Below are 24,477 nucleotides of genomic sequence, written 5' to 3' on the forward strand. Positions count from 1 at the left end.
TGTCAGCAAAATTCAGTTTAAGCTGCTGAGACTACGGCATTAGCCAGGTTACTCTTTTAATTGTAGGAACACAAATGTGAATGACATTTTTGAAAACTACTTCCTCAACGGTGCTGCTAGCAATTACCATCATTGCAGCCAGCTCCCCCTGCAGAGAAAACCCTTTGGAAATTTAATTCATAGGGCCAAAAATCCAACCCAGAGGCTGGCGCCCGAACACAGAGAAAGTGAAAGAGGTCCTAAAGGAAAGGGAAGAATCCATCCTTTTGCTTAAGAATTATACTCTGTGACGAGGGAAACTGGAAACTTCTGAACTCAGGGTGAATGAGTGTTGAGAAAAAGGGGGAGAGCAGGGGCGCGGGTTTCCTCCGTCCTGGGCAAGTCCGGTGACCCTTGGAAGTTTCCCCCAAAGGCGTGGGGCGGCTCCAAAAGAGCTCCCGGGGTCTCGGCCAACTTCTCACCTGAAGCACGATTTCTCAGTTATCCTCTAACTCGGGCCTGCGACGACCACTAAGGTGCCGGAGAATCTGAATTTGCCGCTCGCCTAGGTCCCAGCCCGGGGGGAAACTTGTGAGGACGGACAGATTGGGCCCACGTCCGCCCCAGCAACCGAGGACCGTCTGCCTTTCGTTCCGCTGCTTCCAGTCCCAAGCTGCCAAAGGGTCCTGCAGGCGCTCAGGGTTCCAAATGGTGTTCCTGGGGGAGGGATGGAATGTAGTTCCTACCATTACCAGGTTTAAATCCACTTTTACTTTTCTTTATATATATATATATACACATATATATATAATATCTCACTGCCACTTCAAATCTCACTTTTACTTTATCCTTCTCTCGACTCTTTTCAGTTTACTATGAACCTATGTAAATTTCCGTGTTCTAAATAACACAGCAGTTAGTTATACTGTAATTTCTAACAAAAGGTGGAACTTTCTGTCTTAGCACTACATGTTTGGAAAGTTTATATTCTTTTCCCTTGATTTTGTTACCAAATACGCTCTAGCCTCTTATCCTTTCTGTTTTAATCCTTAATGTCTTGCCAAACTAAAGAGAAACCAGCTGGCACTGTAATGGCATTGATTGTAATGTTAAAATTTCTCTGCTTTAACTAAATCTGCAGTTGCTTAAGAATATGGACCTCATCATCTGACCACTGTTAACTAGCAAGTGTAGGGCAAAATTTAACATTAAATGTAAAGTAAGCACTTAGCACTTGGAAACACCTGCAAGACTGGTCAGCCTATAATGTGCTTGTCAAAAGAGTCACAATTTGAAACACTTCTACTTACTTATTCACTAACAATCAACGAAATTTTACAAGAAATTGATAAACATGTCTATTTTCAGAATAGATTAAGATAGCATATTGATATCACTTACTCTAGAAAGTATTTCAGAAACAAATGACTCCATTCTGAATTGGCTAGGTTGTACAGTTCAAGAGAAATATTTTCCTCTAGAGATTTTCTGAAAACTCTAGTGTCCCTTCAGTAAAATGAATAGTATCTACATTTCATAGGCTGTTTTGAGAATTAAATAATTAGATTAACATATATAAAATTAAATAAAATGCCCGAGATATCAAAGGCAGACTATAGAGTACATATTTGAAATAAAATAAAAAGGCTTCTCAATTTTATACCATACCCAGCACCATACAAATCACTATCTCATTAGCTAAGATATATGTAATACAGCCAACAATTAGTAGCTTTGCTGATACTCTATCCACCATTCACAAACAATCATATAACATGCATCATATACAATAGTGCTTCTGATTTTCAATAAGGAAAAATGTCTATAATATGAAGGTTTCACCTATAATACTTTTCATTTGGTGTTGTACTATCCAACATACATGGTGATGTTGAATCACTAGAATATAAGCTCCAAGAGGGCAGGGATTTTGACTCAATTGTGTGCTAGTATGTCTTTAAAATCTACAATAATAACTGCTAAATCAACAGATACAACAAGAACATAAAGAACAACAATAAAACTCAGACCATACTATTAAAAATATCCTGAGGAGTTCCCACTGTGGCACAGTGGGTTAAGAATTCGACTGCAGAGGCTCAGATCACTGTGGACACTCAAGTTCTATCCCTGGCCTAATGCAGTGGCTTAAAGTATCCAGCACTGCTGCAGATGTGGAGTAGGTCACAGCTGGGGCTCAAATGCAGTCCCAGACCTGGGAAATTCCATATACCACGGTTGTGGCCATTAAAAAAATTACACACACACACACACACACACACACACACACACACCCCTTGAGAAATAAAAGGTGAATTCTCTTAGAAAACACATTTCCCATTTTTTTCCAGTTTTTTTTTTTAAGGTGTGCATTCTAAAATAATACCTACAACCTGGGACTTAAAATCCTACTCCATCCAACAATGAACTAGGCCAATAAATTTAAATGAATTTATTTTGTAACGCCAGCATTAGAAAGAAATGTAAAAAACAGCCATACAACAAATAGTTTCACAGTCAATACCAAGGGAGTAGGCCTGGGCCCTCAAACCAAAAATCCTGAACTTTCAATTAATTGAGACGAATTGACCCCAGTTTGGTCCAAGTGAAAGTGTAAGTCGCCGGAAGAAACAGGTCCCTACACCTTCAGATCCTGGACCTGTTCCTTGAAGACCTCATTACCGAATAGAGGAAAGGAGAAAATAAACACCCAGAACCCATTTATCCACACCCAACAGGCTCCGCCACTGCCCCTAGGAGAGGGGAACCGCCAACCCCTGCCAGTACTCATCTCACTCACACCCAGAACCCTGGGACAGATCGGCCCCGCACCCCGCAGTCGAAAGGCTGCCTGAAGATCCCAGGTGGCTGCCTCCCACCTGCAGCTCCGGTTTAGCCCCGCCCACCTCGGCCAACACCTCCGGAAACTGCTGTTCTTGTTGCCACGGTGACGCGAAGCCAGGCAACTACCCTTCCGCAGCGCCTCTGAGACTCCAGGCGCCAAACTGCCGCGCGCCATCGCGACGTCTTGCGTGATGACGTCATGAAAACCAGCCAATGAAACGAGGCGCTGAGGAAGCTGGCTTAGGTTTGAATCTCGTGGCTGAGTTTGAAACGCCGGCAGGCGGACCTTGAAGTTAAGTGTCTCCGTAACTTGTCCTGGGCCTGAGGTAAGTGAAAGGCAAGAGGAGAAAAATTCTGGTCTCGGGGAAGATTTTTTGAATGACCTGTCTCTCTGGAAGTGGAGGGGTCCCGCGGCCTCCGGGGAAGAGGACCGTGTGGGCTTGTTGACAAACAGGGAAGCGTTAAGTGGGGCGGTGGGGGGAGGGTGGGCCTGGTTAGGGTCCCTGAGGTGAAAGTGAAAGAAGAAACTCGAGAACCCACTAAAATGTGACTGTGCCAGATTGGGAGACCTCGACTGCTTAACAGAAAGGGCAGGGATCTTCTGCTTTAAATTCTGAGGAAGTCGGAAGTGTTAAAGGGCATCCTGGCCGCTGTCCCAGACTTTGGCAGAGCACTTTAACTGTCCGGCACCTTACAGTGTAAAGTTTCTTCCGCACTGCAGAGTGTTTTGTTTCAGACACAGATGTAAATGTAACTCAGGGCTTAACTGTCAAATGAGGAGCTTTGGTTCACAAATTTATAAACTTTTTGTCCGGCGAGGTTCTGCTGTTAGCCTGGCAAAGGTCAGCCGGGAACCGGCCCTGAGCCCCAGTTGTAGCATCAAGGTAGGACCTGCCAGCACTGCCTAACGGGGTTGCTGAGGATCAGGTGAACTTCAGAAGGGATTCTGGATGACAGAGTGCTCCGCAAGAAAAAGGGACTTTAAGCACCGAGAATCATTTCTACCTTTTAATCTTAGTTTCTGAGAGACTTGCCTTGAGGAACTCATTAGGTACTCAGTTTCACAGAAGTCAAGACAGTGCTGTTTACTCTGTGAGAAGAGATTATTTGACCAGAATTTAATAATTTAGTTGTACAGTACATATATGGTTTAGGTTACTAACTATTAACAATCAGGTAGAGTGTGTGAGGAATACTACAGATTTTAGTTGATAGTGTTGTTCCACTACAGTCAGCGCCTCCACCTTGTATTTGGGGAAGTTTCTCCTTGATGCTTAAATCTAAGTAGAAGCATTGGCTTTAACATGAAACTTATTTCCAGTAAGAGGTTTATGTTGCATGGAGACTAAGCATGATAGGGTAGAGGATAGTTCCTGGTCCTTAAAAAAAAAAAGTCTGTTGGATTTGAATCTAATTCAGATATGAATTTGTATTTAAGAAATAATTTATGGAGTTCCCATTGTGGCCCAGCATAAACTAATCTGACTAGCATCCATGAGGACACAGGTTCGATCCTTGGCCTCATTCAGTGGGTTAAGGATCCAGCATTGCCATGAGCTTTGGTATAGGTCTCAGCTGCAGCTTGGATCTGGCATTGCTGCGGAGTAGGCCAGGGATTACAGCTCTGATTCGACCCCTAGCCTGGGAACCTCCATATGCTGCAGGTGTGGCCCTAAAAGACCAAAAAAAAAAAAAAAAAAAGAGAAAGAAAGAAAAGAAATAATTGATAACTCTGCCATACCACCTTTGAGAAAAGTCATACTTTTCTGTTCCATTGTTTGAAAGCCTTCTATTCTGATTCTAATAGAGCATTGATAGTTATTAAGAACATGGACTTTGAATTTGAACCTGGATCCACATTCTGGCTTTTCTTGCTATGACATCTTGAAAAAATTCTTTATCCTAAAGCCAAGTCTCTGTTTTTTGTATAATGGAGACAATAATAGAGTCTACTTTATATGATTTTAAGGTTTGAATGAAATGATAAATGTCACCTGTTTACCACAATGCCTGGAATAGAGAGTGTGCCCAAATGATAATGGTTGTTTATTATTACTAGTTATCACCATACCATTCTAATCCAAGAGTTCTCAATTAATGGTATAAACATGGTTGCTGAGAATAGATACTTTGTGATACTCAGCAAGCACAGAGAAATCATGAACTTTCAGTTTTATTACCATTCATTCTATCAAAAATAGGCAATTGTTTTAACTTCTATCAGAAAATGTCTGCGGGTTATATATTTACATCACGGAGAGTGTTGACTAAATTCTTGAGCTTTAGATTCAATCAGTCTGAGTTCAAATCCCATGTCTTGTGCTTCCATTGTGTGACTATAGCCAGTTAACTTGTTCTCTCTGTACTACTGTGTCTCTATAAAATAGCTATGATAATAATACTAGTATCATAGGATTGTTACAGGGATTAAATGAGAAGTGTGTAAATTGCTTGGCATGTTTCTATTTGTAGAATAAGACCATAATTGCAAGAATTACATAATTATTACCAAATGAAAGCTTGTATTTAAGGTAAATTTTAATCTTTTTTTTGTTTTGCCTTTTTCGTGTGTCTTTTTTTTTTTTAGGGCCATGCCCTCGACATATGGAGGTTCCCAGGCTAGGGGCTGAATCAGAGCTGTAGCTGCTAGCCTACACCATAGCCACAGCAATGCAGGATCTGAACTGCATCTGCAACCTACACCACAGCTCACAATGACCCCAGATCCTTAACTCACTGAGGGAGGCCGGGGATCGAACCTGTCTCCTCATGGATACTAGTCAGATTCGCTTCTGCTGAGCCATGATGGGAACTCCCTTTTTGTTTTGCTTTTGAAATGAAAATACCGAGACTTGTTTAAAATCCAAACAAGTATAAAAAGTATGCAGTAGAAAGTAAGCCTGCCTGTCACCCAGACCTTCTTATTTTCCCACCATTAAGCAACTGTTGTTACTAATTTCTTGTATTCTCTTCCTGAGAGAGCCCATACATGTATAAATATGTAAGTATCTTTTGGAAATATGAGTGGTTGAATGCCACATTCACTATTCTGCTCTTGTTTTTTGTGCACATGTCTTGAAACTCTGCATTAGTTCATTCAATTTTTCAACATATATGTAATAAATCCTGAATATTTGACAAACTGTTCTAGGTTCTGGGGTATAGATGAAGTCCATACTCTCAGTGCTTACTTTTTAGAAGGGAAATAATCAACAAATATGTAAACAAAATGTGTATTTTCCAATTAGTCTAGGTTTTAGGAAGAAAAATAAAGCAGGTAAAGGATTGGAAAGTCAAGGACAGGGTGACACTGTTTTGAATGGAATCTATAGGGAAAGCCTCCATGAAGTGACATTTGAACAGAGACCTGAATGATAAATTGAAGGATTAAGATTTGCAAAATCTGAAGGTAAAGTCTTCCAGGCAAAGAGAAGAGAAAGTACAAAGGCTATGAGACCAGAAATGAGACTGAGTGTCTAAAGAATACTAAGAAGGGCAGTGTGACTGAAACAGAATAATCAAAAAGGAGATGGAGAGGTAGACAGAGGCCAGATATAAAACCTACAGGACATAGTAAGGAGTTTGTACTTTATTTTTATGCTGGGAACTCTCATTGGAGAGTTTAGAGCAGGAGAACAACATGAGGTGCATAACATGATCTGATTGCTTTTAAAGATGGTATCACTACATGCAATCAATGAATTAAATAAAATTATTATTATACTTTCATATAATCTTTGATTTAATTGGCTTAAATTTTATCTAAGGTAAACAGTAGCTAACTTTCAGCTACTGAAAAGAATTTAACACCTCTTCATTAAACATAACAGAAGAATTAGCTTGTCTATTTAAGTCAGTCTCCCAGAAAATTGAATGTTACCCTTAAGTGATAATGTAATGATTAACATAGGAGTTCCCGTCGTGGCTCAGAGGTTAACGAATCCAACTAGGAACCATGAGGTTGTGTGTTCGATCCCTGGCCTTGCTCAGTGGGTTAAAGATCCGGCGTTGCCATGAGCTGTCGTGTAGGTTGCAGATGTGTCTCAGATCCTGCATTGCTGTGGCTCTGGCGTAGGCCAGCGGCTACAGCTCTGATTAGACACCTAGCCTGGGAACCTCCATATGCCACAGGAGTGGCCCGAGAAATGGCAAAAAGACAAAAAACAAAAGAAAACATAAAACATGATCTTGTTTTCCTAATTTTTATAAATAAATTGGGTACATTATTTAACAGTTTTTGATGCCTTAGGGTCCTCATTGTATTTTCCTGTTATTGCCAACCATTGTACTCTACTGTGATATGCTGTATCTCTTAGAGAAATGTATTGCATGCTTGCTTCTACTCTGAATGGATAAATTGCTTTCTTGCATATCTTTCTTCCATATCTACTTTTTATAACTTACTAATTAATTTATTCATTAATCAAATATTTGAGAACTTACTGGGCACACTACAAGAGATTAGGGATATAAAGGTCCAAACATAGTTCTATTAGTTGTTAGTTCTTGTCACTTTACAGTATACTTTTCTAATCACATGCAATAATCTTAAAATTTAGAGCTAGAAAAAGACTTAAATATCATGTAGTCCAACTGTATCATTTTATAGATTAGCTACTAAAGCCCTTTCATTACTCTTTCTTTCATACACTACCAGCTCTAGATTAGACAAATACCTTTCTATCATAAGGAAGATGGTGTTAGAAGTGTTTATCCTTAATGTCTTAGTCCCACCAATGAAATCCTACAAGCTTGCTTTCTTGATTCTATTCAACAAATACCGCTTAAGAGTAATAAAGACAGTATTCATCAGACTGTAATATTATCTTCTGAATTGTCATCTGGAAAGAATTTTTGAATCAACACATTATTGCACAGATTAAAAATATTTAGGCTTTTCTTTTGCCACTTCTTAGTAAAAATTAAAAATGGTCAAGGAACGTGCATTCTGTGTGCCTTACTGAGAATCAACTATATGTCCATCTCTTTTACTTGGCCATGTTAGAAAAGAAAGCAGTCATCATATTTTAATGTAGGAACAACTTTATTAATCCCTGAAGACATTGGCATATTTGAACAATGCTGAACATAATTTTTATAGTTAGTAGTTCCCAATTCAAAATCAAATCTAAGCTCTATAGATTATAACCTTGCATTCAAATCGGGACCTGCCCTGCCTTTACCCAGTTTAATCTTTTTAATGCAACCTCTCCTTTCGCTTTTGTTCTCTCCAGCTGCAGTCAGGACTGAACAAAGCTAAATTGAGCATCTCTTTAGATGCCATGGATAGAATTACAATCAGCCAAAACTAAACAGTTAAACAAAAATGAGGTTTAAGCAAACTGACCATGCAGCTAGTTATGCCCTCTGCACAAGCTGTTTCCTATCACAGGCTTTTGGAGTTGCTGCCTGAAATATTCTTGCCCTGGAGAGCTACTTACTTGCTTACTCCCTCACTAAAGTCTCTGTAAAGTTACCCCACTAGACAAGCTTTGTGCAACTGCTACATCTAAAATAGGAGCCCACCATACACTTCTGATCCTCTTTATCCCAAGAACTCAGAGAAAAATGCCTAGAACATAAAAGGTAGTCAATAAGTATTTATTGAATGCATAACTAGTTTTCTTTCTTGAAATGCTTTTTTTAACCTGGTTAATAACTACCCATCCTTCAGCTCTCAGCTCCAGTCATTCTTCTAGGAAGCTTTGTAACTATATCAATCTCCCATTATAGTCTTACATAGCACTATTGACCTTTACCTTATGGCACTTGCCATAGTTATGCCTTTGCATATATGTGTCATTATTTTATCAAAGTCTGTTTCCTTCACTACACTGTATGTAATAATAATAATAATAATAATAGCAGTAGTAGCAAATATTTGTTGTTGGTTTTTTTGTTTGTTTTTTTCTTTTCAGGGCCACACCTGCGGCATATAGAATTTTCCAGGCTAGGGGTCAAGTGGGAGCTGCAGCTACCGGCATACGCCACAGCCACAGCAACACAGAATCCGAGCTATGTCTACAACTTACACCACAGCCCACAGACATGCTGGATCCTTAATCCAAGAACAAGGCCAGGGATGGAATCCGAATCCTCGTGCATACTTGTCAGGTTCATTTCACTGAGCCACAATGGGAATTTCTATATATATTTTTTAACCATTTCATTTGCGTATATTTTATCTATCATTGAAAAAAAAGTGTATCAGTTAAAGTCAAAGCATTGTTTAACATTTCTAAAAGCTCTTAGAAATGTGTATGGAAGTTAGTTTTTGATATCACAAGGAATGTGAGACTCTACTAGCCTTTAATAGACAGGGGTTAGAAATGCTAAACATTCTCTAATACATGGGACAGTTACAAATAGGAAGAATTACACCAGGTCATAGTCCATTGGGAAACACTAAAAAGATAGGCCAGCATCTTTGGGAAGAAGAAGCAGGAATGGGGCAAATGGGAAGAGAGTTGGCATTTATTGAATACCTTAATACATTATTTCTTAGCCTTCACAGCAGCTCTGAGGTATTATCTCAGAGAAACCTGAGCCTGAGTAAGGCTAAATAACTTGTCCAAGGTGATAGAAGTGAGGAATTGGTGCTTTGTAGGACTTAGCTAGGCAAAAGTTCAAGGATGAAGAAAGAGCAGAGTAGTAATTCACCTGGGACCTGACTGTTAGAATCCAAATGATCATCCTTTCCTCTTTGATGTTCTATTTTAGGGGAAGGACAGAGTCCTAAAAAGAGAATGCTGTGTCTAGTGTCTTCTGCTTTTAGGTCTTATTTGAATTCTTTCCAAAAGTATATGATTTTAATAACAGCTTTATTGTTGCTGTTATTGTTTCCACTTTAAAAAATAAACAAAGTATCTTATTTTAGCCCTTTCTCCCTCTACCCACACCACTTCTTTGCTTACTTTTGGGGTAGTACTTCCTATATTTCTATATTTGCTGTCTGAGTCTTCTATTCAGGTCTTTGTCCTACCATTCCCCCCAAATTCCTCTTATTTGCCTCTATGTTGCCAAATCCCCTGATTACTTCTAAGTATTTAACCTCTTAGCAGTATTTAGCACAATTGATCATTCTCTCCTGATTTAAAAGTTCCCCTAAATCTTAATGCCATGTTAAGCTTTAAAAACTTTGAAAATCTTCAAATGGCATTAAGACTCTGAGGAAAGCCTGTACCTTCTTAACTTCCTGCCACCTTGACATTTCTGCCTGGTTATCTATTAAAATTCTCAAATTCAAGATATCTGGAATGAACTCCTCATTTTCTTCCCCCCAAAACCTTCTCTACCCTCAATTATTTCCATCTCAGTTGATGGCTACTCTCTTCTTCCAACACTCAGACCAAGAAATTTGGAATTCTTGAATCCTTTATTTCTCTCATTCCCCACATCCGTCTATGAGGAAATTCTTTTGTCTTTACCTTTAGGATATATCCAGACTCTGACCAACACCCTGTTCTAATTTGGCAGCATCTTCTCTTGTCTACACTACTTTGGTGGCTTTCTTTCCTAAAGTATTTCACCAAGGAAAATGATCACATTATATCACCATATAAAAAAAGCACAGAAACTTGATAAGTCTCTGAAATATTAGTCAGAACCTTGGCTTCCATTTTAACTCAAACTTTATAGCCTAACCACATGTAATCACACCTAGGCTACTCTAAAACCTAGCTTTGATTCTCACAAGGACTCTGGTATACTTTTAGTTTGGGTCATGAGAATGGACAGGAAATGATCTCTCAGAATCAGAAATAAGGTAATGAAGGGTTTGGCGTACAAACTTTTTTTGGTTTTGTTTTGTCTTGTTTTGTTTTTTGTTTTTTAGGCCTGCACCCACGGCACATGGAATTTCCCAGGCTAGGGGTCAAATCAAAGCATAGCTGCTGGCCTATACCACAGCCGCAGTAACTCCGGATCTGAGCCATCTCTGTGACCTATGCCACAGCTCACAGCAACACTGGATCCCCGACATACTGAGCAAGGCCAAGGATAGAACCTGCATCCTCATCGATACTAGTTGGATTTGTTTCTGCTGCAAGTCCCCTGGCAGTGAAAATTGACACAATCAGGCTTGTGTTCCCCTAAATCTTAATGCCATGTTATATATCTCAGAGACCTGTAAGGTTAAAAATAGTTCCAGGGATGAATCAGTTAACTATCACAGGTATAAAGTTGACCAGAGATGGTATATTCCCCCACTGTGTATTGGGAGATCGTAATCTCTGAATATAGATTCTAGTCTCTACTCTATAATATTGCAAGTTTAAGGTACATCAGCAATATCAGGTTCAAAAATTATGGTCTTACTATATGACTACTTCGCATAAAAACAAAAGTAAAGATAAACTAATAAAGATCAACAATTTGGAAACGTCAAATATCAAGAAAATAATCTAGAACCTAAAAGTTAAGACCAAGGTGGAGGGTGAAAAACACCTTTTAGTATTCACTTATTTATCTATCAAGTATTTATAATGTCTACCATGTGCCAGGCATTGCTTTAGGCTTGGAACATATTAATAAGCAAAACAGATTTAAATAAAAAATACATGCCCTTACTTGCCAGTTCAAAGCCTGGCCCGGTGCAGTGGTTAAGGAACCTACATTGCCACAGTAGTGGCATGGGTCTCAGATGTGGCTCAAACTGGATCCCTGGCCAAGGAATCCAGGTGCCGTGGCCAAAACAAAACCTTGCCCTTAAAGTTTAACTAGAAGAGAGAAAATAAACAACAAACAAGGTATAAAATTTTATACCCATATGCCCTGGGTGTGGCCAAAACAAAACCTTGCCCTTATAGTTTAACCTGAAGAGAGAAAATAAACAACAAACAAGGTATAAAAATATATATATTCTATTAAGAGGTGGTAAGTATTGGGGGAAAAAATAGAGCAGTATAAGGGTGATTAAGAATTGGGTTGCCAGTTTTAATAAGGGCAGGCAGAAGAGCAGCATTTGAACAAGGACTTGAAAGCGATGAGGGAGTTAGTCATGTAGATACTGAGGAAAGCACCTTAAAATGGAACGAATGGCTAGTGGAAAGATCATAATTGGGACACTTGGTGTGTTAGCTGGAATGCAGTGAGCAAAGGAGAATGCAATAAGATGTAAGATAAAAATGTAGGCCATTAAAAGAACTTCAGTTCTGAATAAGATAAAGAACCATTGGAAGGTTTCGAACCAAGGAGTGAAATACACACACACACACGTATATTTTTTTTTCCTCCACAGAAACATTTACCAGATGAGTAGAACAGAGTTAACCACTTTCTTTTTTTAATGAATGCTACATGCTGGTCATTTTGCATATAAGGAAAATTAATATTAATACTTTTTAATTTCAGAGAACTGTTCAGGCACACATAAATGGAGGAATCAAGATCATCAACAAAGTCTGTCACTGAGGAAGACCTATGTCACCATATGAAAGTAGTTGTTCGTGTGCGTCCTGAAAACATGAAAGAAAAAGAGGCTGGATTCCATAAAGTGGTCCATGTTGTGGATAAGCATATTCTAGTTTTTGATCCCAAGCAAGAAGAAATCAGTTTTTTCCATGGAAAGAAAACTATAAATCGAGATATTACAAAGAGACAAAATAAGGATATTAAATTTGTGTTTGATGCTGTTTTTAATGAAACTTCAACTCAATTAGAAGTTTTCGAACACACTACTAAGCCAATTATTCGTAGTTTTCTGAATGGATATAATTGCACAGGTAATTGTTTCAGTTGGAATTTAATGTTTCCATCTGATTTCAGTTTTACATTTGGAGAGACATCTACTTGACTCTTCTATGTATAATACATTTTAAGGTGCTTGTTTGCTAAAAATTCATAAGTTCAGTAGACTTTCATTATAAATGTAGATTTTCTTTGAAATCTAATCTTCATATATAACATATCATTTGTAAAACTTCCCTTTCCTGGATCTTGCTTTGGTTTCTATAGACGTTCATCCTGTCACTTGCTTATGTTTGTTTGTGGTTTTTTTTTTTTTTTTTTGTCTCTTTGTCTTTGTTGTTGTTGTTGTTGTTGCTATTTCTTGGGCCGCTCCCGCGGCATATGGAGGTTCCCAGGCTAGGGGTTGAATTGGAGCTGTAGCCACCAGCCTATGCCAGAGCCACAGCAACTCGGGATCCGAGCCGCGTCTGCAACCTACACCACAGCTCACGGCAACGCCGGATCCTTAACCCACTGAGCAAGGGCAGGGACCAAACCCGCAACCTCATGGTTCCTAGTCGGATTCGTTAACCACTGCGCCATGACAGGAACTCCTGCTTATGTTCTTTTTGTTTTTATTTGTTTGTTTTTCGTTTTTGTTTTTAATGGCCACACCCATGGCATATAGAAGTTCCCAGGCCAGGGATTAAATCTGAGCCACAGACCTATACCAAACCTGCAACACCACCAGATCCTTTAACCCATTGCACCAGGCTGGGATTGAACCCGTTCCTCCCCAGTGACCTGATCCTCTGCAGTCAGATTCTTAACCTACTGTGCCACGGCAAGAACTCCTCAATTTCTTATATTTTAAAACCATGTGCTTCTTGTAATTGATGTCAGATTTCTCACATTTTGTATTCATAAAAATATTCCCAATGCTTACCTATGCAGCTATCTATCCCTAAGGAATAATGGGACATTTCTGAACACTTAGCAATTTCTTGATAGCATCATTTTTTTCTTTATAGTACCTTGAAATAAAAATGTTAAAAACCCATTTTAATTGAGTATCATGTGCTGTTTTAGCATATCTTCAGCCCCAAAAGCATCTCTAATTTTCTGGATAGACCTATAATAATTTGCCTTTCAAAACGGCTGTGTTGATTTCCTAGAAAGAGAGAGCTCCAAAAGGTCAGTTAATTGAATCCTTACTAGGTACTTCACACCAATATTAATATCTTATTTTTTAATTACCACAAATTACAGCATTTTCTTTAAGATATCCCCAAACTGTAACGTGTTTCACTGTCTTTCACTAACTCATTGACTTTATTATAGAAGGCTTACCCTCTAGGTCAAACAAGAATGGAATGTGGTTTATTGATTAGATCTGCTTTGATTCTCATTCTCATTCTCAGATATTCTTTTCCTCATTCATGAAACTCCATGTTGGCTCTTGAGATTTAAAAAATTTTCCTAGAAGCTAAATGAAAAAATCTCTACCAAAGTAATACTGAATCTTTGGTTTCTTCTTGGTTTTACTTCATATTCTTTTTTTCCCCCTTTTTTCTTTTTTTTTTTTTTTTAGGGTCACACCTGCAGCATATGAAAGTTCCTGGGCTAGGGGTCGAATCAGAGCTGCAGCTGCTGGCCTGCACTATAGCCACAGTAACACCGAATCCAAGCCTCATCTGCAACTTATACTGCTGCAGCTTGCAGCAATACCAGATCCTTAACCCACTGAGCAGGGGCAGGGATCGAACCCACGTCCTCATGGATACTAGTCAGGTTCTTAACCTGAGCCACAATGGGAACCCAATACTTTCCTTTTTTTTTTTCTTTTTTGTCTTTTTAGGGCCGCAACCATGGCATTTGGAGCTTCCCAGGCTAGAGGCTGAATCAGAGCTACAGCTGCTGGCCTATACCACAGCCACAGGAATGCCAGATCCAAGCTATGTCTGCCACCTATACCACCGCTCATGGCAACGCAGGATCCTTAACCCAATGAGTGAGGCCAGGGATTGAACCCACATCCTAATGGATACTAGTCATGTTCATTAACCACTGAGACATGACTGGAACTCCCATTACTTCATATTCTTATCCAACTATCTTAAGACTTCTTGATGTACTACTGGCTTACATAAAAGAGAAAAAAATGAAATATGCATAAGTTTAATTCATTCCACTGAAAAGTATTTTTGTAGTTTGTTAACCAACTTAGCAGAGAGATTTAAAGACTTATTACCCTACGTGAATATTATATTGGTTATTTGCTGTTTGTAATTCAGAGTGGGTTTGTTTTTGTTTTTGCATGTGAAGAAACATTACCATTTTTATGTTGAACTGGATAGAGTCTTGAAAACAAAGTAATTTGTCTAAAACAAAAATTTTTAAAGGCATTTTATAAATGGCCTCCATCCCGAATTTATTGTTTTAGCAGACTTGTATTGAGTACTTGCTTTGTGCCAGGTGACTTGCTAGCTGCAAAGGATACATGGGTTTGGTGGAACTCACAGTTAAAAATACGGTGTGATACATGCTAGAGTGAAAAGATGTGAAGCATACATTGGATGCTCAAACAGGGAAGTAGATATTTCCGTCTAAGATGGTCAGGGAAGGCACCAGAAACATTTGTATTGAACATTTAGTGCAGAAAAAAGTTTTCTAGCTGGGTTAAGTAGGGGGAATCTCCAGAGCAAAGGCAATAGAGTCAGAAAGGAGCAGCACATGCAGAGAACTTCAGATAATCTAGCATCCCTAGATCACAGCAGGGAAGAAGCAGACTAGAGAGATATCCAGGTGTCCTCTCCTAGAGTGCTTCATAATATTTGTAGATGAAGAATTCAAGCTCTGTCATGTAGGATTGTGGAACAATTAAGGTTTAACATATTCATATTTCATTTTCTAGAAAAAAAAGCAACTACAAATTCTAAGGGATAGAGTAAAGAAGATTGAAACTAATAGGTAGGAAGACTGATAATTGATCAAAATTTGTAAGGTAAAAGAAAGAGTAGGTTGCGGGGTCGGAAGGGTGGATGACAGTACCATTCAGCAATAGGGAATATAAGAGAATATTTGTGCTAAAAGAGCCTGGTTTTAAGGAAAAGACTCTAAATTAATTTTAGATCTGTTGGATTTAAAGTTACTGTTCAGGATATCCAGATGTAACTCTTCACTAGGCAGTAGATATAGTAATGTTATATGTCATAACAATGAGCTTTGATCCCTTTTCATAAAAACTCAGTACTTGCATATGGTGCCACTGGAGCTGGGAAGACCCACACTATGCTAGGATCAGCTGCTGAACCTGGAGTGATGTATCTAACAATGTTAGACCTTTACAAATCCATGGATGAAATTAAAGAAGAGAAAGTATGTAGTACTGCAGTCTCTTATCTGGAGGTAAGTTGGCAATATCACTTTTTAGATTAATCAGTAGCATGGAGAAAACTTTTTTGAAGAAGTTCCATTGTGCGTTCAAATTATTCTATCATGCAGAAATTTTCTCATTGAATATATAAAAATGATTAAAATCCCTGATCTTAAGTATTTGTTATGCATCTTACTCTTTTTCTGTTGAATATTTTATTTTTCCATGACTTCTAACTTACACAAAGTAGCAAGATTAATGCAAAGAACTTCCAGATACCCTTCACCTAGATTCCTCATATACTAACACTGTACTACTTTTGCTTTCTCTCTGTATGTGTGTGTATGAATTTTTTTTCTGAACTGTTTAAGTTAACAGACTTGTAAAAACCAGAAATTTATTTTCCTTTTTTTTTGTCTTTTTAGAGCTGCACCTGCGGCATATGGAGGTTCCCAGGCTAGGGGTGGAATTGGTGCTATAGCCACCGGCCTACACCACAGCGACAGCAACACGGGATCTGAGCTGTGTCTGTGACCTACACCGCAGCTCACTATAACGCCAGATCCTCAACCCACTGAGCGAGGCCAGGGATTGAACCTGTGTCCTCATGGTTGCTAGTTGGGTTCGTTAACCACTGAGCCACGACGGGAACTCCAAAACCAGAAATTTCTTAAATAACCACTGAATAGTTAATCAAAGTTGGGAAACTAACAATGATACACTACTATCTAATCTAGAGACCTTAATGAGATTTTGTTAATTATTCTAAATAATGCCCTTTACTAAAAATTCTAAGGAAATGCTTTCACTCATTTGCAATTCATCTCTTAGTTCCCTTAATCTGGATTTTTTTTCTTCATTGTATTTTATGTTGCTGTCATAAAACCCTTAGTTTAGATTTGTCATGATTGCATTAAGGTTCTACACTGGCAGGAATACCACAGATGTGATGATGAGCTCTTCTGATATAATATCATATTAAGAGGCTTATATAATTAGTTAGTCCCATTAATGGCTATGTTAACTTTGATCAGTTTCCTTCTGCTGATGTCTATGAGGTTTTCCACTGTAAACGTACTACTTTAACCCTTATAATTGATAAGTAAGTTGTAGGGAAACAATGTAAATATCCTCTTACTCCTCAAACTTTAATCTGTTAATTTTAGCATTCATGGATGATTCGTGCCAGAAGCAGTTACTACTCTAATGGCAGATTATAGTGATTTTTGAATTCCATTATTTCCTCTGCATTTATTGTTGGCTTTCTACTATAAGGAAGAGCTTTCTATTTCCTTTACTGTTATCAATGTAGACTTATGGATTCCTAACATTATTCCGTAGCCTGTAATCCCTTTTTCTATGTATTTATTGATATGTTCAGATTGTGCCATGTTGGCCAGATGAGACTCCTTCATGCCATCTCTTGTATCCTTTGGCATATCCCATCTTTCTTTGAGGGCTTCTACCCTCTTAATCATTGATATTAAATAAATCAAAACTAAGTATCACTCTAACTTTGTATTCAGATAGTGTTTCAGAAACCAGTGCAGAAACATAAATCCCTGATTGTATTGCCTATTCATTTGCAGTGTCAGAGAGTAAATTTCTAGTTGTCAACAGTCTTATTGATATCTGCTGAGAGTGTTTTCACATTTCAAAAACTGATTAAGATTATGTTGCTAAAAATTTTCTTGTCAGTCTATAGAACTTGGTGATATAAGAGAATTGAAATTCATTTTCTATAGTTAAGTATTGAAAAGAATTTTTCTGAAATTAATTAGGAAGAGAGCATAGCAGTATGCATTATTTCTTCCTTAAATCCTTTTATAACTGGGAGAACTTTAAAGTTTGGTTATTTTTATAATATTTTCAATTGTTTTTTCCTTCTTTTAATCTGCTTTCATTTTATTAATGGTAGGCAGAGTCTAATCTAATGGTTTCCACTCAGGCTATGCACCAGAATTGGCTGTAGAGCTTTTTAAAAATAGACATGCCAAGGCCTCGCCCCCTGGATATTTTAACTTAATAGGTCTGGATTGTGGCTGAGGCATCTGTGTTTTTTAAAAGCTCCCAGGGGAGTTCCCTCTGTGGTGTGATGGGATCCTTAGCATCTCTGAAGCCCTGGGACAGGATGCAGGTCAAATCCCAGACGACTGGCACAGTGTGTTAAACACCCAGTGTTGTCGCAGCTACAGTGTAGGTCACACCTGTGGCTCAGATCTGATCCATGTGCTGCAGGGCAGCCAAAAAAAAAAAAAAAAAATTCCCAGGTGATTCTCCACTTGAGAGTGACTTTTATGTATTTTGTATGATTGAAGTGGCTAAAGAGAATCATTTAAAAAGTAATTGCTGCTTATCAGATGAATAAGAACCAAAAAATTCTCTCTTTATATTATCATTTGACTACTTTTAAGATGTTCTTATATTTCGAAATAGCTATCATTCATTGTAGAAAATTTTACCAGGAATGAATTATCACTTTGGGCTACTTATAGAAAATGGATGTGACTTACAGAAAATAATTCTTAGAGACTTAATTTTACGTGGTTTTTTTGTTTGTTTGTTTGTTTGTTTAGGGCAGCACTGTGGCATATGGAGGTTTTCAGGCTAGGGGTCTAATCAGAGCTGTTTCTTCTGGACTACATCAGAGCCACAGCAACGCCAGATCCAAGCCATGTCTGCGACCTACACCACAGCTTACGGCAATGCTGGATCCTTAACCCACTGAGCGAGGCCAGGGATCAAATCCACAACCTTACGGTTTCTAGGATTCATTTCTGCTGCCCCATGACAGGAACTCCTATATGTGTTTTTTTTTAAGTATTATCAAATAGGTGTAATTGTCATTTTGTTGTCCAGTAAAAAACTTTGGTAAAAGCATAAAATCAGGTCAATTGTACTATTTCTGTACATTATTTACAGAAATTACTAGAAAAAAATTATCAAAGATTTAAAATGTAGATGTGGGAGTTTTCATTGTGGCTCAGTAGAAATGAATCCTACTTGTATCCATGATGATGCAGGTTCAAATCCCTGGCCTCACTCAGTGGGTTAAGGATCTGGCATTGCTGTGAGTTATGGTATGGGTTGCAGGTGAAGCTCGGATCTGGCATTGCTGTGGCTATGCCGATCTGGCTTGGATTGGCAGCTGCAACACTGATTTGACCCCTAGCCTGGGAACTTCCAGATGCCGAGGGTGCAGCCCTAAAAAGACTAAACAAAAAGTTTTTTTAATAAAATGCAGATGTGCTGTCAATGCTGTGCAATAGAGTGAGGATATTGGACTCTGACCCTGCTCTGCTATTAACTTTGTGACTGTGATCTTGGACAGATGACTTAATTCTTAGGGCCTTAGTTCCCTCATCATTCGCATGTGGACAAGGTGTCCCATTATGGAATTATCATTAAGAATTACATGTTTAACTTAGTGTGATTAAAGGGTAAGTGAAATAAATAACATCTACTCTTTATTTATTTATTTATTTATTTTGCATTTTAGGACCACACCCGCAGCATATGGAGGTTCCCAGGCTAGGGGTCCAATTGGAGCTACAGCTGCCAGCTTACACCACAGCTCACAAGCTCACAGCAATGCCACATCCTTAACCTACTGAATGAGGCCAGGAATCGAACCCTCAGATTTCATGGTTCCTAGTTGGATTCATTTCCACTGTGCCATGATGGGAGCTCCTAACATCTGCTTTTGAGTATGTGTTTTCTTTAACTTTTAAGCTCTAAAATTTTACAAATTTGGACTCTTCGGTCATCATGAAAAAATAAATGTCTTCTCCAGTAAAAGCCATGCTACTTCTGTATAACTTACTTTTCAGATCCATTAGAGTTTCCCAAGACCATGTGTCCCATATATTTCTAGGAAATAAGAGAAGGCAGTTCCAGCTATTTTATTTCTGTTTCTTTTTTTTTTTTTTTTTTTTTGTCTTTTTGCTATTTCTTTGGGCCGCTCCCGCAGCATATGGAGGTTCCCAGGCTAGGGGTCGAATCGGAGCTGTAGCCACTGGCCTACGCCAGAGCCACAGCAACGCGGGATCCGAGCCGCGTCTGCAACCTGCACCACAGCTCACGGCAACGCCGGATCGTTAACCCACCGAGCAAGGGCAGGGACCAAACCCGCAACCTCATGGTTCCTAGTCGGATTCGTTAACCACTGCGCCACGACGGGAACTCCTATTTCTGTTTCTTTGTACTCATCAAATTGGGAATTATGAGAGGAGAGTATTAATGATTCCACCTCTTAAATTTAAGTTCATATGTAGTTAATCAAATTCTTCTGTTTTCTCAAATGTTAGGAAAGTAATGGAAATGTATGATAGAAGAGATGAGATGAATGGAAATGAGCTGCTGCTTCTCTTTGAGATAAAATTCTGATATAACCTTTAATCAGCAACGTGTGCATGTGTGTGTGTGCCTATCACTGTTGTTTCAACATCAGTTCTTTTTATTTCAAGGTCTATAATGAACAGATTCGTGACCTCTTAGTAAATTCAGGGCCACTTGCTGTCCGGGAAGATGCCCAAAAAGGGGTAGTCGTTCAAGGGTTGACTTTACATCAGGTATGTTTATAAACTTCTTTTTTGCTGTTCAGATAGCGAGTTATTTAGCCATTTAGATATTTTAAAATAAGCGCAGAATTAAAATAATCAGGGCATATCTTCAGTCTTATTTTCCTTTGAAATAGTTGAATGGGCTTTTCTTTTTAAAATCCACTTGAACACTTAATATAGTATATTATTCTATTTAATATATTTACATTTTATCTCCTCAGAAAGATTAATCTTTTGTTTTTCATATAGCACCAAAGTACTAAGCAAATGATACACAGTCAATACTTAATGGAATTTAATTATAAGAAGTATTTTCTGGAGTTCCCGTCGTGGCGCAGTGGTTAACGAATCCGACTAGGAACCATGAGGTTGCGGGTTTGGTCCCTGCCCTTGCTCGGTGGGTTAACGATCCGGCGTTGCCGTGAGCTGTGGTGTAGGTTGCAGATGCGGCTCGGATCCCGCGTTGCTGTGGCTCTGGCGTAGGCCGGTGGCTACAGCTCCAATTCAACCCCTAGCCTGGGAACCTCCATATGCCGCGGGAGCGGCCCAAGAAATAGCAACAACAACAAAAAAGACCAAAAAAAAAAGTATTTTCTTACCCTTTTTTTTATCCTTAAAAGGCTTCTTATTTGTTGGTAATTTATTTAAAAATTTAAAGATCAATGGCTCATTTATTTATTTTTCTTTTACTTTAAAACTTCTTTAGCCTAAATCCTCAGAGGAAATTTTGCAGTTGTTAGATAATGGAAACAGAAACAGGACACAGCATCCCACTGATATGAATGCTACATCTTCTCGTTCTCATGCCGTTTTCCAGGTAACAGGTCACTAGACTATCACTCTTAAAATTGAATTTAAAATAAATGAAGCCATATGTTCGGATAATAATTTTCACAAATACAAAACAAAATCTCTTTATCTGTCAACTTTACTTCTCAGCACTTCCTTTACTTTGCAGCTTTGAGAACATTGTATCAAGAATATTTAGAAATGAGATTTTTGTAAGTCAGAAATGTAAAATTTTGCCATTGTGAAAGTAAAAGATAGTAAAGTGATTGTTAGAGGTTTTCTTTTCTATTTTTTAAAGTATCTTTCCAAAAGATAATCTTATATTCAGAACAAACTTTCTCTTTATAGATCTAGATTTATAGACAGTAAATTGAGGTGGGGGGGGATACTGATGCACTTTTTAAAGAAATTTCACCATGGTGACCATGTAAATAGTTAGATTCCTTAAGGAAATATGTGATTCAGTGATAAAGTGCTTTTTAGGAATACAGTTCTAGAAAAGGCTAAAGCATAGGTTAGTAGTTATTATTTATAGTTCTTGGTTCTGTTGAAATACAATTGATAATACAGCTTTATTCTGGATTATGCTATGTGAAACTCATAGCAAGAAATTGTTATAGTTTAAGGAGTTGAAATCTGAGGCAATCAAGTCATTCAGAAAATTTTCCCATAAAATTTTATTAATCAGTCCCACAGAATTTTATTAATCTTTTCTATTCTTACCACTGACTATTTATCAGTAATTTTGAGAAAAATGCTTATCTGGAACACAGAGATTTCCCCAAAATGTCGTAGACCCTACAGTATAAGGGTTACTAGAATGTAAGTGGCCGTCATTTTGACCAGAGCCAGGAGTTATTCGCCCTCTTATACACCTACAGGAAGCCTTTTCATTTTCAAATTTTTCTCAACTTTGGTAATTACTTCTGGTACTCTTAGATAGATATTAGCCAGTCAGGTTATACCTTGTTCAGTTTGTCTTTAAATGAAAATAATTGATTTCCTGCTTTTTAAAAAATAAAGTGTATGTTTCCCTTTTAATTTTGTGAAATCTAATCCTTATTTTCCCTAATCTTCTATAATTTCGAAAAGATTTATTTGAGACAACAAGATAAAACAGCAAGTATCAATCAAAATGTCCGAATTGCCAAGATGTCGCTCATTGATCTAGCAGGGTCTGAGAGAGCCAGTTCTACTAGTGCTAAAGGGACCCGGTTTATAGAAGGCACGAATATTAATCGATCACTTTTAGCTCTTGGGAATGTTATCAATGCCTTAGCAGATACAAAGGTAGGTAATATATGTTTATTTGTTTAAATATTTTGAAATATTGAAATACGTATAATTCCTAGACAGATATTATGTAAGATAATTTTGTTTTAAATGTCTTTTACAAGAGTTCCTGCTGTGACACAGTGGGTTAAGAATGAGTGCGTCAGCTTGGGTAACTGCTGAGACATGGGTTCAATCCCCAGCCCACCACAGTGGGTTAAAAGATCTGATGGTGCCACAGCTGCAGTGTAAGTCACAGCTGGGGCTTGGATTCAGTCCCTGGCCCAGGAACCTCCATATGCCATGGGTGCAGCCATAGAATTTTTTTTTCTTTTGTCTTTTTTAGGGCCTCTGGATCCAAGCAGCATCTGCGACCTATACCATAGCTCACTGCAATGCCGGATCCTTAACCCACTGAGAAAGGCCAGGGATTGAACCTGCATCCTCATGGATACTAGTTGGGTTCATTAACCACTGTGCCATGATGGGAACTCCTAGAATTTTTTTTTTTAAAGGTCTCTTACAAATCAGATTTTAAGAATATAGCAATAATGTTTATATACAGAGCATTGACCTCAGAGAGCCTATCATATAAATAAAGCTATGGGGTTTTTATGTTTGTTTTATTTTAACTTCTAGTTTTATGATCAGAATTTATTGAATGAAAAGTATTGAATACCATATTGTTAATATTTTATGGTACTTTCTCACCTTTTATTTTGAATTTGATTTTTTAAATGACCATTTAATGATCACTACATAGCAAACATGATAATTGAATTGGTATGAAAACAAAAAACACATTTTAGAAAAATTTAATTCTGGTCTGGTTAGTATTTTATATACATATTATAAAATTAAGTTAAATATTAAAGAGTGTTGATTTTTCTTAGGAAGACAAGTTTAAGATATAAGATGTGATTAAATCACATAATAAGATAATGTTTGCTAGATGCCTTTGGGGCATTTAAAAATATTTTACTTCTGGCATGGCAGAAACAAATCCAACTAGGAACCATGAGGTTGTGGGTTTGATCCCTAGCCTCGCTCAGTAGGTTAAGGATCTGGCGTTGCTGTGAGCTGTGGTGTAGGTCACAGACGCAGCTCAGATCCTGCGTTGGTATGGCTATGGCATAGGCCAGCAGCCATAGCTCTGACTGGACCCGTAGCCTGGGACCCTCCAGATGCCGAGGGTGTGGCCCTAAAAAGCAAAAAAAAAAATTTACTTCTACTATATGCCAGTTTGCTTACTATAATATAGCATATTTGAAAACTCCTGTGTTTGTAAAAATGACTTCCTTTTTTAAAAATTAAAATATGATCATTTAATTTATGTTCAAACCAGATTCAAAAACTTTAGGAAAATTACTGTTAAATTCTTTAAAATGCTGCATTTGGGTTTAGTATGAAGTATGTTAAAATTTTTTGGAAAGTCTTTCTTAAAAGGGAAATTACTGAAATCACATGAAGATTACAAAAGCAAAATGTATTTTGTATTCTAAGTTAAAATCTGAAACATGTAAACAGACAGCATGGCGTAGAGACAGATTTCCTAAACTTCAGCCATTCCTAATAGTTTACCCATAACACTGTTTGGGAGGCATAGTACTACTGGTAGTTGAGAGACCTAGGGCTAGACTGTGTCTAGACTGTGTATTACCAGCCATGTGACCTGAGGCAAATCATGTCACTTTTTGCTTAGCTTCATTTTTCTCTTCTGTAATCTTAAAGATTTACATTGGCTAGCATAAGGTTGTGTTTAGCTTAATGTAATACTGCTCTGTTTTTATATAGAAGTGGTAGAGTTTGGAAAATTTGTTACTTTAATATCAAAACTGTATCTTTAAAGTAAAAGGAAACCTAGACAAATTAAATTCTCTCAGAACTGTGCTTTGAGAAAAACTACCTGTAAGATTATAACTATAATTTATTTTGTATACATGTTAGGTGGTTATTTAAGGAGAAAAGTATGCCACACAGGATTTTTAT

At 38.0% G+C, this 24,477-nt stretch overlaps 2 protein-coding genes across 7 annotated transcripts in view; one reads left to right on the forward strand and one right to left on the reverse strand.

Moving 5' to 3' along the window:
• The window catches only part of METTL15 (methyltransferase like 15), a 204,213-nt gene extending 201,197 nt beyond the window's left edge, over nt 1-3,016 (reverse strand). Inside the window, exons 1-2 of one of the 6 annotated variants that reach the window (XM_047776101.1) lie at nt 2,886-3,016; nt 462-696 (exon numbers count right to left, since the gene is read on the reverse strand). The gene's annotated coding sequence lies outside the window, so the exon portion shown is untranslated. Of the gene's footprint in view, nt 1-461; nt 697-1,380; nt 1,513-2,779 lie in introns of those variants that run through there. The other 5 variants (XM_047776103.1, XM_047776104.1, XM_047776102.1 and 2 more) reach the window with 5 other exon arrangements.
• Nucleotides 3,017-3,070: 54 nt separating this feature from the next.
• Nucleotides 3,071-24,477, forward strand: part of KIF18A (kinesin family member 18A) — an 86,873-nt gene continuing 65,466 nt past the window's right edge. Inside the window, exons 1-6 of the mRNA XM_047776100.1 lie at nt 3,071-3,149; nt 12,175-12,545; nt 15,740-15,897; nt 20,332-20,436; nt 21,134-21,244; nt 22,309-22,506. Coding sequence (XP_047632056.1) covers nt 12,197-12,545; nt 15,740-15,897; nt 20,332-20,436; nt 21,134-21,244; nt 22,309-22,506 — 921 coding nt within the window. The 5' untranslated portion in view covers nt 3,071-3,149; nt 12,175-12,196. The remainder of the gene's footprint in view (nt 3,150-12,174; nt 12,546-15,739; nt 15,898-20,331; nt 20,437-21,133; nt 21,245-22,308; nt 22,507-24,477) is intronic.

Source organism: Phacochoerus africanus, chromosome 4, assembly GCF_016906955.1.
Source record: "Phacochoerus africanus isolate WHEZ1 chromosome 4, ROS_Pafr_v1, whole genome shotgun sequence".
NCBI lineage: Eukaryota > Metazoa > Chordata > Mammalia > Artiodactyla > Suidae > Phacochoerus > Phacochoerus africanus.